The following is a 14897-nucleotide window of genomic DNA, read 5'->3' as shown; positions in this document are numbered from 1 at the left end:
GAATGACACTCCTTCGCCGAACCGTAGCCCGAGCTTGGCGGTCGCGTCGATGCTGCTCGCAGCTGTGCGAGCTATGCTTGAGGATGGCGAGATGAAGCTGCTCCCAGCGGTATGCGCTGTAGGACGCCGAGCGTAGCGCGCCTCCAGGCCGCTCGGTCCGGGACCGCGGACCAAAGTCCGGCGCGCGTCTACGATCTCTCTCTGCGCTGCCCGGCCGGGCGAGGTGCATGCGCTCCGTCCCTCCGCCTCACTTCCAGCAGCACGAAGGATTGCTATCGAGAGCGGCTCTTGGTCTGAGCTGGGCGTGCTTAGCCTGGGCCCTGGACGTGTCGCATGCGGTCAGACAGCAAAGCGCTGGCGTGAGGTCGCAGCGCGAGTCAGAGTCGCCAGCCGCGCGGAGACGGCCAAGTGCTCGATGCAGCGAGGGACCCCCGATCGCAAGCGATGCCGTGGCGGGCACCCTCGTTCTCAGCGCTGCAGGTGGCCTGACGTTGGGATGTCGATCAATGCGAAGATCTGAGCAAGCACGCCTTGGCTTGTGCGAGGCGCAGGCACGCTAGAAGAACCGCCAACCCCCCTGCGCGTTGCCGGCGGGTCACGCTCGGCGTGGGCAGCGGGTGTCGCATGATGCGTTGGCCGCCTCGAGCAAAAAGCTGGCGGTGGCTGCGGCGTCCTAAGCGGAGGCGGGCACGGTGCAGAGTCCGTCTGCGCAGCCCAGCTGAGGCGAAGAGGTGTGGCTCATCGCTTGGCGTTGTGCGCTGGCAGAGAGGCTCTCGCCGCACGGCGCAGACGGCGGGCGGAGTTTGTGCGCGGTGCTCGGCGCTGCGGTCCGCGCGGCTCCGTGCCCCGTGGCGCTCCCGGCACCCCACACAGCCGTGATGAGCTGCAGCAACATGCGCCAGCCGCTGGGGGCAGCACGAGCACGAGGTGGCCCCCTCTGGCTGCCAGACAGCCCTTTGCTGGCGCTTCAACGCCCTCCAGAAGTCCAGGTGCAGCCTCGAAGACCGGCCAGGGGCGTGGGACTGGGGCAGACTCGGCGCGCGTCGGCGTCGCGCGGCGCCTAGAACCTCTGCGTTGCCCCTCTGTTATCGCCAGCGTGATGAAGGGAGCACTTGAACGTGCCAGCGAGATGGTCGTCTGCTGCGGAGAGGGCCAGCGACGAGGCGGCCTGCTGGACGGCACGCTGCCGAGCGGGGCCGGCGCGCAGTGCGTGCCGCGCGAGATCAAGGCAGGGCCAGGGGCAGCGCGGCGCGTGGGCGCAGCGCAGCACGTCAGCCCCTCGGGCTCGTCAGGCACGAGCGCTGTCTTGTGTGGCGCGCGCGGCGTGCTGTGCCGCGGCAACTCTCCGCCCGCCGCGCGTGTAGCTTTTTGGCTGGCGCTGCCTGCACCTCCACTGCCGCCTGACTTGGAGGCGGCTCGAGCAGGGCAAGCGATGTGCGAGGTGAGGTGCTGCGGCTGCCGGCTGTGCGGGAGCTGCGCCGTGTCTCTTGGGACCTCGCCTTGCTGCAGCTTGGCCGCTGCTGGCGCCGTGCGAGGCGAGCACGGCGGGCCGGCCCCTGACGCACGCCGCTGGCTATCTGGCGCCGCGCCTGGGCGCCGGCCTGCCTTCTCTCCACCTCCTCGCCCCGCGACCCACACAGCCGGCGGGCTACTTAAGGCTGTCGCTGTCTGCGCCACTCCTCTCTGCCCGACACCACACCACCACCCACCACTCTCTCCCTCACCATGCCGAGCGCACCCTCCAACGGTGCCTCCAGCAGCAGCGCCGGCCTCGCCAGCATGGCACCCGTCAAGGCCGCGCTGCTCAGCGTGCCCGGCACCGGCACACACACGCCGCGCGCCGCCACGCCCGACCACATCCTCAAGAACACGACGGGCTACACCGACACCGTCTTTGAGGGCAAGACGGAGCAGGCGGCCGCCGTGCAGACGCTGCTCAAGGGCAAGGGCTTCATCCCGCCGGACCTCGTCGACGCCGAGGTGCAGTGGTTCTACCTGTGAGTGGTGTGTGGGTGGTGCGAGAGATGCTCGGCGCTCGGGCCTGGCGCGCTGGCGAGAGGGGCGAGCGCGGCGCATGCACCTCGCCGCGCTCCTCTCGCTGCACCTCGCCGCGGCGCTGCTCTCGCTGCACCGTGCACCGCTCTGCTCCCACGCACGCGCAACAAGCTCACGCTGCTCTTTCCAGCAACCTGGGCATCGATGACACCTACTTTGCGCTCGAGTCCGTCGAGACGATCGCCGACCACATCATGGCGCTCTTTGGCGCCAAGATCCTGGCGTACACGAAGCACTCGAGCAGCCTCGACATCGACCTCGAGCACACGACGGACAACGGCGCCGTCTTTATTCACTCGAGCAAGGCCGGCGAGAGCCAGACGGGCGGGCCGCAGTGGGAGCGCCGGTGAGTGGGCCGCAGAGAGACGCATGAGCTGCGCTGACACGCGCCGCAGCATGGACGAGAACTACCTCGACAAGTCGTCCGTCAGCAAGGCGTACCGCCTCGAGACGTACCGCAGCGCCGGCAGCGTGTCCGCTCTCTCCAAGCAGCAGCTGCGCTGCTACTTCCTGGCCAAGTGCAACTTCGTGCAGCCGATTCCCGAGGCGGGCACGCCCGAGTACTCGGACGTGACGCGCGTCGGCGACAAGACGTTCCTCTCCAAGGCCAGCTCGAACACGCTCGAGATCTACCAGGCCGTCATGGACGAGGTGCTGCGCCGCCACGGCCCCGTCATTGGTGCGTGTCCCGCTCCCACAGCCCTGCGCGCCCTGCTGACGCTCATCCACAGAGATGTACGAGGTCGAGGGCAGCCGCGAGCGCCGCGTCGTCATCGGCTACCGCATGGGCACGACGCGCAGCTACTTCAGCGCGCTCTCAGACCTCTACCACTTCTACGGCCTCTTCTCGTCGCGCAAGTACGTCGAGCAGTTCAGCAACGGCGTCACCGTCATTACGCTGTACCTCAACCCGATGCCCGCGTCCAAGAGCCCGCCGATTGAGCTCTCGATCCACCAGGTGCGCGCGCTGCCTTGCGTGTCTTGCCCGCTGCTCACGTCCCTTTGCGCGCGCAGATCATCAAGGAGGCGTCGCTCATCTTTGTGCTGCCCGACAACCCCTTCTTCCAGCCCGGCGCGGGAGACCACGCCGTGCAAGAAGCCGCGTACGCCTACTGCGGCTGGCTCTTTGCGCAGCACTTGTGAGTGCGGCTCTCTGCGCGCGTTTGCGACATCCCTGACGCTTTGCACGCGCAGCTGCAACCGCCTCGGCCAGGCCTACCAGGCGCTGCGGAATGTGCTCGACGAGGCAGACCCGGCGCACGCGTCGATCCTGAACGACATCAAGCTGCGCTTCCGCGAGGAGACGTTCACGCGGCAATCGATCCAGGAGGTGAGCATGCGCAGTATCCGCCGCACGTCACGCAAAGCTAATCCTGCCCCAGGTGATGCTCGCGCACCCCGACCTCGTGCGCCTGCTCTACGTGCACTTTGCCAACACGCACTACCCCGGCGGCGCCGACGACCACGAGCTCGTGCCGACGCTCAGCTACCAGCGCCTCGTCAAGGAGGAGGTGCTCGACGACGAGGCCATGTGGGCGCGCATCCGCAAGGCGGCCGCCAACCCGCACGAGCTGCAGGTGCTGCAGGCGCTGCTGTTCTTCAACAAGGCTGTGCTCAAGACCAAGTGAGTTGCCGCGCGTGACTGCGCTCTGTCTTGTACTAACGCGCGCGCAGCTTCTACACGCCGACCAAGGTCGCGCTCAGCTTCCGCCTCGACCCGGGCTTCCTGCCCGAGGCTGAGTACCCGATCAAGCCGTACGGCATCTTCTTCGTCGTCGGCGCCGAGTTCCGCGGCTTCCATGTGCGCTTCAGCGACGTGGCGCGCGGCGGCATCCGCATCGTGCGCAGCCGCAACCGCGAGAACTACTCGATCAACCAGCGCACGCTCTTCGACGAGAACTACGCGCTGGCGAGCACGCAGCACCTGAAGAACAAGGACATTCCCGAGGGCGGCAGCAAGGGCACGATCCTGCCGACGCTCGACGCCGACCCGCTGCTGGCGTTTGAGAAGTACATCGACGCGCTGCTCGACCTGCTGCTCGTCGGTCAGACGCCGGGCGTCAAGGAGGAGCTCGTCGACCGCCTGGGCCGCGAGGAGATCCTCTTCCTCGGCCCCGACGAGGGCACGGCGGGCTACATGGACTGGTGCGCCAACCACGCACGCGAGCGCGGCGCGCCCTGGTGGAAGTCGTTCACGACGGGCAAGACGGCGGCGACGCTCGGCGGCGTGCCGCACGACACGTACGGCATGACGAGTCTCTCGGTGCGGCAGTACGAGGTGGGCATCCTGCGCAAGCTCGGCCTCAAGGAGGAGCACGTCACCAAGGTGCAGACGGGCGGCCCCGACGGCGACCTGGGCAGCAACGAGATTCTGCTCTCGAGTGCCGCGTGCGTGACGATCATCGACGGCGCGGGCGTGGTGCACGACCCCAAGGGCATCAACCGCGCCGAGCTCGTCCGCCTCGCCAAGGCGCGCCAGATGATCTCGCACTTTGACGTGTCGAAGCTGTCGCCGCAGGGCTACCGCATCCTCGTCGAGGAGAACGACGTGCGCCTGCCGTCGGGCGAGGTCATCACCGACGGCATGTCGTTCCGCAACAGCGCGCACCTGCGCTTCAAGGCCGACATGCTCGTGCCGTGCGGCGGGCGCCCCGAGTCGATCAACATCTCCAACGTCAAGGGCCTCTTCGACGCCGACGGCAAGCCGCTGTTCAAGTACGTCGTCGAGGGCGCCAACCTGTTCATCACGCGCCAGGCGCGCCTCGAGCTCGAGCGCCGCGGCGTCATCCTCTACCCCGACGCGAGCGCCAACAAGGGCGGCGTGACGAGCAGCTCGCTCGAGGTGCTGGCGGGCCTCTCGCTCTCCGACGACGAGTACCGGCAGTGCATGATGTTCACCGACGGCAAGCCGAGCGACTTCTACCGCAGCTACGTCGCCGACATTCAGCGCGTCGTCATCGACAATGCCGAGAAGGAGTTCGAGGCCATCTGGCGCGAGAGCGAGAAGACGGGCAAGCCGCGCAGCACGCTCTCCTCGGAGCTCTCGGCGGCCATCAACGCCCTCTCCGAGGAGCTGGCGGCGACGGACCTGTACGACAATGCGCGCATCCGCGCCGCCGTGCTCTCGCGCGTCTTCCCGCGCACGCTGCTCGAGAAGGTCGGCCTCGACGAGCTGTGCCGCCGCGTGCCCGAGCCGTACCTCAAGGCCGCGTTTGCCGCGTCGACGGCGGCCGACTTCGTCTACAAGTACGGCCCCACCGCCACGGCCGTCTCGTTCTACAAGCACATCAGCGGCCTCACGGAGGGCTCGCGCTAGACGTTCCCACGCGGCCCGCGCCGGGGCTGGCCGCACATGTTGACTCCACGGTGTCTGTCGACGCCCTGCTACCTACCCTATCTACTAGAGACGTGTCACGAGAAGCGAAAATTGAATGGCTGACCAGAGCGAAGCGTGTGAGAGAGAAAGAGAAGGAGAGAGAGCGAGAGAGCGAGAGACCCGCGGGAAAGGGCAAGCGCGGAAAATCGCCAGGGGGCGCAAGCGCGCCTTGCAGAGCGCAACGGCGGCCAGACTCCTGCTGCTGCGCCCGATCTTGGGCGCGGGGCCAATTCCGAGGCAAGACCGAAGGCGCCCGCTGATGAGGGCAGGGCGAGGTCGCCCATGCTCCTCCTCGTCGTCGTCGTATGCGAGGCTGCATCCTGAGATGAGGGCGCCTTCATCGACCAGGAAGCGGCGCCAGCGCAGCTCGTGGTGCGAAGGAGGACATGCGATGGCGGCAAGGGCTGGCGGCGGCCCCGCTCGACACGCGGTCGGCGGGCCCGGATCCGCGCTCCGGCGCTAGGTGCTTCTCCAGCCGCCGCAACGCCCTATCAGCGTGCACGCAGCGATGCAGCACGCAGCGCCTAAAAGCTGCGAGAGCCAGCCGCAGCGTGGAAAGCAGCGGTCAGGAGGAGACGTGCTCGACAGGCGCAGCGAGGCGAGCTGCAGCGGGCGGCTTCTCGGGTGCGGCGGCGCATGCCTGCCCGCCCGCGCTTTGCTGCCGTGGGCCGGCGCTGCGCCTCCTCGCGGCCTGCCTTTGCCCCGCCGCGGGTGCTGCGTGCTGAGGCGGGTGCGCGTGTGTTGCCTGCGTGCTGCCAAGGCGCGGAGCGAGCCCTCGCCGGCGCTTCCTCCTCTCCGCACCCATCCGCTACCCTCTCGCCTGCGCACCACCACCACCTCTCCCAGCTGCTCGCTGCTCCCGCCGGCGCAGCGCCTGTGCCATGTCCTCGCCGCCGCGCGGTGCAGCCGCCTCTGCCTCTGCCGCGCCCGCTGCGCAGCTTGCCACACCGCCGCGCAGCCGCAGGGCCCGCGAGCCCTCGGCCTCGTCGAGTGGCTCCAATAACGCCCCTAGCATGCCGGCCTCGCCCGCCGCCTTTGCCGACGCGCGCAGCAGCGCCAGCCACGGCGTCCTGCCCGTCGCGCCGTCGCGCTCGTCGCGCATCGGCGCCTGGAGCGCCTCCAGCCACGACGACGACGGCCGCTCCGTGCACACGGCCTACACCGGCCCGCCCTCGCCCTCTGCCGCGCGCCTCTCCGACGCTGCACCGCTGACCAGCGAGGTGACGCTTGGCTCAGCCGCACCAGACACGCCTACTCGGCACGCTCACGCGCGCCACGCTGACTCGTCGCCGTCGCGAGCACGCGGCGTCGGCAACGCGCTCCTCGGCGCCGTCACGGGCGAGGTCATGATGGGCGGCACCGGGCTCCTCTCGCAGCCGCAGGGCTCGCACGGCGGCATCGAGGCCGCCGAGGCCGATGCGCAGTACGCAGCGACGCAGCGCGGCATTGAGCATGCGCACCAGCTCGAGCACAGCAGCCCCACGGCGCGCAGCCGCGACTCGCAGGCCGGCAGCACGAGCGACGAGGACCGCTCGCGCGGCGACCACGCCACGCCCGGCGAGAAGGGCTCGCCCGTCGACCCCGGCCTGGCGCCGCTGGACAAGCAGGTCGCGCTGCAGATGCACGGCTCGTCCGACTCGCTCTCGCGCCGCTCGCACGACGAGCCGCTGCAGTACAAGGCGACGGTGCGCGATCTCTTCCGCTACGCGACCAAGTGGGATCTCTTCTGGAACGCCATCGGCATTCTGGCGGCGTGTGCGGCGGGTGCGGCGCAGCCGCTGATGACCATCGGTGAGCAGACGGCGGGCAGGCTATGGTGTGGCGTGCCGTGCTGACCCCCGCGCAGTGTTCGGCAACCTCACTACCTCCTTCCTCGACTACACCAACTCTGCCGCCGACCCGAGCGCGTCGCCCGAGGCGGTGCTGGCCGCACGCGCGGAGCTGCAGCGCAACGTCAACATGGACGCACTGCTGCTGCTCTACATTGGCATCGCCATGTTTGGCGCCACGTACATCTACATGGCGTCGTGGATGTACACGGGCGAGTCGATCACGCGGCGCATCCGCGAGAACTACCTCGCCGCCGTGCTGCGCCAGGAGGTGGCGTACTTCGACCTCGTCGGCGCGGGCGAGATCACGAGCCGCATCCAGTCCGACATCCAGCTCATCCAGGAGGGCATCTCGGACAAGGTGCCCATGTCGTTCATGTTCCTCGCCACCTTCGTCACCGGCTTCGTCGTCGCCTTTGCCAAGTCGCCCGCCCTCGCCGGCGTCATGTCGTCGATTGTGCCGTGCATCATCGCGGCGGGCGCGCTCATGAACGTGCTCGCGACGAAGCACCAGCAGGCCGAGCTCGCGCACGTGGGCTCGGGCGCCTCCGTCGCCGAGGAGGCGCTCAGTGCCGTGCGCACGGCCAAGGCGTTCGGCATCGAGGCGCGCCTCGTCGAGCTGTACGACACGTTCAACCACGCCACGGTGCGCACCGGCCGCGCCAAGGCCATCATCAACGGCGCCGGCATGGGCGTCTTCTTCTTTGTCATCTACTCGTCGTACGCGCTCGCCTTCTGGTACGGCTCGAAGCTCATCGCCAGCGGCAACATCCCCACGGGCACCGTGATGAACGTCGTCTTCTCCATCCTGATGGGCTCCTTCTCGATGGCAATGCTGGCGCCCAACGCGCAGGCGTGGGCCTACGGCCTGTCTGCCTCGAGCAAGGTCTTCGAGACGATCGACCGCACGCCCGACATCGACTCGTCCAGCGAGGAGGGCGCCCGTCCGGCGCGCTGCGAGGGCGAGATTGAGATCCTCAACGTGGCTTTCCGCTACCCGGCGCGCCTCGACGTGCCCATCCTCGAGAACTTCTCCGTGCACGTGCCCAAGGGCAAGGTTACTGCGCTCGTCGGCGCGTCCGGCAGCGGCAAGAGTACCATCGTGTCGCTCGTGGAGCGCTTCTACGACCCCGACGCCGGCGCCGTGTTCCTCGACGGCCGCGACATCCGCGACCTCAACCTGCGCTGGCTGCGCACGCAGATCGGCCTCGTGTCGCAGGAGCCGACGCTCTTCGCCACGACGATCCGCGAGAACATCGAGTACGGCCTGCTCAACACGGCGTGGGAGAAGGCCGACAAGGAGAAGCGGGCCGCGCTCGTGCTGGACGCGGCCAAGCAGGCCAATGCGCACGCGTTCATCGAGGCGCTGCCCGAGGGCTACGAGACACTCGTCGGCGAGCGCGGCTTCCTTCTGTCTGGCGGTCAGAAGCAGCGCATCGCGATCGCGCGCGCCATCGTCAAGAACCCTGCCATTCTTCTGCTCGACGAGGCCACGAGCGCTCTCGACACGCAGAGCGAGCACATCGTGCAGGATGCCCTCGACAAGGCCTCGCGCGGCCGCACGACGATCACGATCGCACACCGCCTGTCGACGATCAAGAACGCCGACAACATCGTCGTGATGGGCAAGGGCACCATTCTCGAGACGGGCACGCACGATGCGCTGCTTGCGCAGCGCGGCGCGTACGCGGCGCTGGTGTCCGCACAGGCCATCCGTGCCAACACGACGTCGACCGAGGCCATCTTCGACGACAAGGCCGAGCTCGAAGACCTGCGGCGCCGCACTGCCGAAGGGCTCGAGCGCACCAAGTCGCGCCAGAGCTTCAACTCGATCACCAGCCAGCTCATGCGCCGCAAGAAGGAGGAGCGCGACGCCGTCAAGGCGCCGCGCCACGGCCTGCTGTACCTGCTCTACCGCCTGGCCAAGATCAATAAGGGCCACATCTGGTCGCTGTACGGCGTCGGCTTCGTCGGTTCGTTCCTCTCCGGCGCCGTGTACCCGCTCTTTGCCCTTCTCTTCGGTGAGCTGCGTCGAGACGCGTGCTCTGCCATGGCTCACATTCCCCACAGGTCGTGCTCTGCAGAACTTCTCGCTGTGCAGCAACCTGCCGCCGGGGCAGGGCTGCCCGGAGCCCGTGCGCACTGAGATGCGCTCACAGGCCGACCTCAACGCGCTGTACTTCTTCATCATCTCGATCGGCTCGACGTTCGCCATCGCCGCGCAGAACCACAACCTCATGCTGGCCAGCACGTACCTGATGGAGCGCGTGCGCCGCCTCTCGCTGCTGGCGTACCTGCGGGCCGACGTGGCCTACTTCGACGAGGACACGCACTCGTCGGGCGCGCTCACTTCGGCCATCTCGGAGAACGCGCAGAAGATCAATGGCCTGGTTGGCGTGACGATGGGCACGATCCTGCAGTCGTTCGCGACGCTCATCGTCGGCTACATCATCGGTCTTGCGTACGGCTGGAAGCTGGCGCTCGTCTGCATCTCCGTCACCCCGCTGACGCTCTCGGCCGGCTTCGTGCGCCTCAAGCTCGTCATTCTCAAGGACAGCAAGATCTCGGCTGCGCACCAGGCGGCTGCGCAGCGCGCGTGTGAGGCGTCGGGCGCGATCCGCACCGTCGCCTCGCTCACCGGCGAGACGCACTTCCACGCCGTGTACCGCGACGAGCTCAAGGGCCCGGCGCGCATCACGCACCGCGCGGCCTTCTACTCGACGATCCTGTACGCCATCTCGCAGGCACTCGCGTTTGGTGTCATTGCGCTTGCCTTCTGGTACGGCAGCGGCCTGCTTCTCGACGGCGAGATCACGTCTGGCCACTTCTTCACCGTCCTCACGGCCGTCATCTTTGGCAGCATTCAGGCGGGCAACGTATTCAACTTTGTGCCCGACATCTCGAACGCGCGCGGCGCCGCTGATGCCACGATCCGGCTGCTCGACATGCGCCCCGAGATCGACTCGGAGAGCACGGGCGGCACGGTGCTCGAGCACTGCGAGGGACACGTGCAGTTCGAGAAGGTGCACTTCCGCTACCCGACTCGGCCCGGCGTTCGCGTGCTCGGCGGCCTGCAGATGGAGATCAAGCCGGGCTCGTACTGCGCGCTCGTCGGCGGCAGCGGCTGCGGCAAGTCGACGACGATCCAGCTCATCGAGCGCTTCTACGACCCGATCCAGGGCCGCATCCTCATCGACGGGCACGACATCACCGAGCTGAACCTCAAGTCGCTGCGGCGCCACATTGCGCTTGTGTCGCAGGAGCCCACGCGTGAGTGCCTTGTGGCTCGTTGCCTGCTTCGTTGCTGACACCCGCCCAGTCTACGACGGGACGATCGCGTACAACATCCGCCTCGGCGCCTTTGAAGACGCGGACGACGTCACCGACCAGATGCTGCAGCGCGCCGCGGCCAATGCCAATATCCTCTCCTTCATCGAGTCGCTGCCGAACGGCTGGGACACGGAGGTTGGGGGCAAGGGCACGCAGCTGAGGTGAGCGTTGCTGGAGCGTACTTTGGAAGCTGCATGCTGACACCGTGTTCCGCAGCGGCGGACAGAAGCAGCGCATTGCCATTGCGCGGGCACTCATCCGTGACCCCAAGGTGCGTCTCCCTCCAATACCTGCATGCTCGACATCGCTTACCTTGCTTGCTGCAGATCCTGCTTCTCGACGAGGCGACTTCTGCGCTCGACTCTGAGTCCGAAGCAGTGGTGCAGGAGGCTCTGGACAAGGCCGCGCGTGGGCGCACAACAATTGCGGTGAGTGAGCCGAGACCTTGCTGCATTCCTCCCTCTGATCGCAACCACGCAGATCGCGCACCGCCTCTCGACGATCTCGCGCGCCGACCGCATCTTCGTGCTCAAGGACGGCGCCGTCGCCGAGATGGGCCAGCACTCGACGCTGATGCAGCTTGGCGGCATCTACGCCGACCTCGTCTCGCTGCAAGCGCTCCAGAAGGAGGAGTGATCGCTCCGCTGTCGGCATCTATATGGGCTCCCAGTCACCGTGTCATACCTCTCTCAGCGACCAGCCTTGCGCGTGCGCAGGCGTTCTGGACCCGCTCGTCTCGCTGCTCATCTACCCCGTACATTCTTCCCGGCGCGTACACCATTGCATCTCTAGTCTCCGCACCTTCTCTCGCATGCGCGCCTCAGACCAATCGACACATTCAGTGGCAGCAGCGTGTGACATTGCGAGATCAGGCACCGGCGCGCTTCTGCTTCTTCGCTCTTGCGCGTCCAATCTGCGCGCCGATGTGGCTGGCGCCGTCGCGCTTCGCCTTGTGCTCCTCGACGGTCTGCGAGGCCTTCGCCTTGGCCTTGACCTCCTCGACGGGCGCGCCCTTGCGCGCCTTCTGGTTCCAGTTGGCATGCTTCTTGTTGCGCGGCTCGTCGGCTGCAGCTGCCTCGCGCTTCGCCTCGCGCTTGGCATCGCGACGCGCCTCCTCGCGAGTGGGCCGTGGGGCAGGCTTGCCGCCAGCTGCAACAGTTGCTGCGTCCTCGGCAGCGTGGCGCTGAAAGATGTGTCAGCTAAGGAGTCAAAGGAAGAAGGCAGCGAAGCACTCACCGAGCGGACTGCGGCGCCGGCGCGCTGAGCCGTCGTGCGCTCGCGACGCTTCTTCATCACGACGCTGTTCTCGATGGAGAACTCGACTGAGGCAGAGTGTTAGTGGCAGCGCAATGTGCTAGGCGTGACCACCACTCACTCTGCAGCAGACCACCACGCTCCGCCTTCTCGACCTGCTTGCCAGACTGCAGCTCCTCGATGCGCTTGGCTAGCCGCTTGAGGCGGGCGTCCGTCTCGACGCGCTCTTTGCCCTCCTGCTTCTCGCGCGCGACCTTGAGGCGCTTCACGAGCGCTTCGAGCTCCTCGAGCCACCACTCCTGCATGAGCTTGCCGACGTCGGGCCGCGCGTTGGCCCAGCGGATGACCTTGAGCGCGTCAATGAAGCTGCGCATCTCGAGGAAGCCGTAGCCGCGCGAGCGGCCGTTGCCAGTGAGCGGGTCGAGACGGTCCTGCTGCCGCACGACCTTGGACTGCACCACGGCCGTCTGGCGCTCGGTGCGCTTCTGCTTCGGCAGGCCGTCCTCGCCCGTGAGCGCGGCACTCATTGTGCGGTCGCCCTTCTCCTCGGCACTGAGGTCTGTCCGCTCGCCTGCACGCGCCTCGAGTCCGAAGTGTCGCACCGCATAGATGGCCAGGCGCTTGAGGATGCGGTCGGTAGCGAAGAGCGGCAGCTGCCGAACACTGAGACGCGTCTTGCTGATGAAGAGGCTCGGGTTGGCGCCCAGCTGCGACTTGCGCACGCCGAAGCTCGCCAGGCGCTTCTCCTTCTCCGACTCGCTCATGTCGCGCGCCAGCGGGCTGTTGGGGAACGGCACGCCCTCGCGCATGAGGTGCGTGTTGCGCTTGTCGCCCTTCTCGCGCGCGGCGCGGGCGGCTGCCTCGAGCGAGCCGGCCTGCTCGCGCGCCACGGCCGGCGTGACGGAGAGCACGCGGCCGTGCAGCGTCAGCGAGGCAGTCAGCGGCGCCGAGGCGTCGGCCGTGAGGATCGAGGGCAGGGTGAACGGGTTCTTGGCGCCAGCTGCGGCCGGAGCGGCCGGCTTGCCGCGTGCACCCGGGCCAGCCTCGCTCTCGACAAGCCGCGCTTGCCGCAGCGCTGCGTCTGCGGACTCGACCTGCCAGAAGCAGACGAAGCCGGTACCGCGGCTGCGCTGCGTCGCCTTGTCCATGGTGATCTTGGCGTAGCGCAGCGGGCCGAAGGAGCGGAAGAGGTCGCGCAGCTCTGGCTCTGTGGCCTGGTACGGCAGATTGCGGATGAAGAGCGTCGTGCCCTCTTCCGGCGCAGGCAGGGCCGGCTTGACGGGCGCCTCCATCTCCTCATCGTCTTCATTCTCCTCATCGTCCGTCTCGTCCTCTGCACCGTCGTGCATGAGCTCGTCGACGGCCTCGGGATCGAGATCGCTGCCAGCGTCCGCGCTGCTGTCATCGTCGCTCTCGTCCTCCTTGCCCGTCTCGGCGTCGGTGTCGGCATCCGTCTCCTCCGCGCGCTGCTCCCAGTCCTTCTTGCTCAGCGCCCAGTCAACAGCGACCTGACGCTCTGGTTGTGCGCCCTCCATGGCCTGCGCCAGGGCCAGCTTGGCCGCATCGCGGCCCTTCTTGCCCTTGGCGCTCTTGACCGCAGCGCGCTCGGCTGTGCCGTGCCGGATGGGCGTGCCGTTGATGGCGTTGAGAGCGCGCTCGGCATCGCCGCGCGACACCATCCACACGAAGGCAAAGCCGCGACCGCGCGTGGCTCCTGTGCTCCGGGTAGGTGCTGCGACCGGCGCGGGGTGCGGCTTGGCCACCTCCTCCTCCTCATCAGAGCTCTCTCCGGCGCTCGAGTCCTCCGCGGCAGCAGCAGCGGTAGACGCCTCTGCTGCATCTTCTGCGGAGCTCTCGTCCTCGCTCGCACTGTCCTCGGCGCGCTTCTGCGCGCGGATCTGCGAGCGCGTTGGTGGCGCTGCCTTTTGCGGCACGTCGATGCTGTGAATGGGACCAAAGGGCAGGAAGACGGCGCGCAGGTCTCCGGGCGTGATCTGAGCAGCAGAGAGTCAGCAGTCGCGCCGAGCATGCGCGGGACTGGGGACTCACGTCGAACGGCAGGTTGCGCAGGATCAGCCGGCTGACCTGATTCACGCCGCCCTTGACCTCGGTGAAGGTCAGCGCGCGGCCGGCCGCCTTGGCCTCGGCCTCGGCGACAGCGCGTGCCTTTGCCTGCGCTGCCTCGAGCTTCTCGCGCTTCTCGGGCCGCATACGCGCCTCGAGGCGGGCGGCACCGTCTGCGCGCTTCTTGAGCACGGCACTGAGCATGGCGCCCTTGAAGATGTGGGCGTGCAGCTTGTCGACGGCCGTGGCGGCGTGGTTGGGCGTCCGGAAGACGACATGGGCAATGTCGGGCGACGGCTTGGCGTTGCCTGACATGTTGGACGGGTCGTGCGCCGGGTGCACGACGCGCTCAACGTCGCCGATCTTGCGGCAGCGCTTGTAGATCGTCTTGTCGTTGGCTGCCGGCGTGCAGGCGGCGAGGCCGGAGAGGATGAGGGTGCGCACGGCGTCGGGGTCCTTGGACGGCCCGGCGCTGCTGTGCGTGCCTGCGCTGGCGGGCGCTGCGAGGCGCGGACGCTTGGCCGGCGCAGCGGCGGTGCCGTCGGCAGCGTCGGCCTTCTTGCCCTTGCGCTCCTTGAGGCTCGGCTTCTCGTCGGCCCAGCTGAGGGCCATCTTGCGGCTGCCGCCGTCGAGGCTTTTGCCCTGCATCTCACGCAGCGCACGCGCCGCATCATCGGGCGCGGCAAAGGTGACGTAGCCGACGCCCTTGGACGCCTTGGTAGCAGGGTCAGTGACGACGAAGGCGCGCTTGAGCGGGCCGATGTCTGAGAAGAGCGTCTCGAGGTCGACGGAGGTGGCGGTGAAGGGCAGGCGCGAGACGAAGATGGTCGTCGCCGGCGCAGGCGCCTTGGCTGCGGCACCCGCGGCGCTGGGCCCGGGTGCTGCGCCGTCGTCTGTGGCAGCGTCGAAGTAGCGTTTGGGCGGCATGGCGAGGGGTGTGAGGGTGGAGAGGCAGGCAGCAGCAGGGCCGCACGCCAGAAGAAGCGGCG

General features: G+C 68.0%; 4 protein-coding genes across 4 annotated transcripts; 3 read left to right on the top strand and 1 right to left on the bottom strand.

Moving 5' to 3' along the window:
- The first annotated feature begins 35 nt into the window (after window positions 1–35).
- On the top strand, window positions 36–649 carry FA09DRAFT_241882 (hypothetical protein). Its single transcript, XM_025739643.1, has one exon. The coding sequence runs from the start codon at window positions 228–230 to the stop codon at window positions 558–560; it is 333 nt and encodes a 110-aa protein (XP_025599380.1). The 5' UTR covers window positions 36–227; the 3' UTR covers window positions 561–649.
- Window positions 650–1621: 972 nt separating this feature from the next.
- Window positions 1622–5491, top strand: FA09DRAFT_329052 (putative glutamate dehydrogenase, NAD(+)-specific). The gene is made up of 8 exons (XM_025742014.1): window positions 1622–1997; window positions 2186–2401; window positions 2451–2734; window positions 2787–3013; window positions 3070–3194; window positions 3250–3385; window positions 3438–3679; window positions 3730–5491. The coding sequence occupies exons 1-8, from the start codon at window positions 1726–1728 to the stop codon at window positions 5369–5371; spliced, it is 3144 nt and encodes a 1047-aa protein (XP_025599379.1). The 5' UTR covers window positions 1622–1725; the 3' UTR covers window positions 5372–5491.
- Window positions 5492–6190: 699 nt separating this feature from the next.
- Window positions 6191–11436, top strand: FA09DRAFT_329051 (P-loop containing nucleoside triphosphate hydrolase protein). Its single transcript, XM_025742013.1, has 7 exons — window positions 6191–7222; window positions 7278–9281; window positions 9331–10530; window positions 10580–10751; window positions 10807–10861; window positions 10917–11018; window positions 11071–11436. The coding sequence occupies exons 1-7, from the start codon at window positions 6313–6315 to the stop codon at window positions 11224–11226; spliced, it is 4599 nt and encodes a 1532-aa protein (XP_025599378.1). The 5' UTR covers window positions 6191–6312; the 3' UTR covers window positions 11227–11436.
- Window positions 11432–14853, bottom strand: FA09DRAFT_317127 (RNA-binding domain-containing protein). Its single transcript, XM_025740870.1, has 4 exons — window positions 13894–14853; window positions 11966–13838; window positions 11827–11912; window positions 11432–11773 (listed from the first exon to the last, which is right to left on the bottom strand). The coding sequence occupies exons 1-4, from the start codon at window positions 14833–14835 to the stop codon at window positions 11459–11461; spliced, it is 3216 nt and encodes a 1071-aa protein (XP_025599377.1). The 5' UTR covers window positions 14836–14853; the 3' UTR covers window positions 11432–11458.
- Between the last annotated feature and the right edge of the window lie 44 nt (window positions 14854–14897).

Source organism: Tilletiopsis washingtonensis (genome assembly GCF_003144115.1).
Source record: "Tilletiopsis washingtonensis strain MCA 4186 unplaced genomic scaffold FA09scaffold_7, whole genome shotgun sequence".
Taxonomy (NCBI): Eukaryota; Fungi; Basidiomycota; class Exobasidiomycetes; order Entylomatales; genus Tilletiopsis; species Tilletiopsis washingtonensis.
The sequence above is the reverse complement of the archived record's forward strand: the minus strand, read 5'-3'. Positions and strand labels throughout refer to the sequence as shown.

Bases quoted from the DNA above. Each gene is read 5' to 3' on its own strand.
- FA09DRAFT_241882 (XM_025739643.1), top strand. From the start codon at position 228: ATGCGCTCCGTCCCTCCGCCTCACTTCCAGCAGCACGAAGGATTGCTA.
- FA09DRAFT_329052 (XM_025742014.1), top strand. From the start codon at position 1,726: ATGCCGAGCGCACCCTCCAACGGTGCCTCCAGCAGCAGCGCCGGCCTC. The intron at 2,735-2,786 runs GTGCGTGTCCCG...GCTCATCCACAG, and splicing joins CCGCCACGGCCCCGTCATTG to AGATGTACGAGGTCGAGGGC. The intron at 3,386-3,437 runs GTGAGCATGCGC...ATCCTGCCCCAG, and splicing joins CGCGGCAATCGATCCAGGAG to GTGATGCTCGCGCACCCCGA.
- FA09DRAFT_329051 (XM_025742013.1), top strand. From the start codon at position 6,313: ATGTCCTCGCCGCCGCGCGGTGCAGCCGCCTCTGCCTCTGCCGCGCCC. The intron at 7,223-7,277 runs GTGAGCAGACGG...ACCCCCGCGCAG, and splicing joins GCAGCCGCTGATGACCATCG to TGTTCGGCAACCTCACTACC. The intron at 9,282-9,330 runs GTGAGCTGCGTC...CATTCCCCACAG, and splicing joins GCTCTTTGCCCTTCTCTTCG to GTCGTGCTCTGCAGAACTTC.
- FA09DRAFT_317127 (XM_025740870.1), bottom strand. From the start codon at position 14,835: ATGCCGCCCAAACGCTACTTCGACGCTGCCACAGACGACGGCGCAGCA. The intron at 13,839-13,893 runs GTGAGTCCCCAG...TCTGCTGCTCAG, and splicing joins TGCGCAACCTGCCGTTCGAC to ATCACGCCCGGAGACCTGCG. The intron at 11,774-11,826 runs GTGAGTGCTTCG...CACATCTTTCAG, and splicing joins CCGGCGCCGCAGTCCGCTCG to CGCCACGCTGCCGAGGACGC.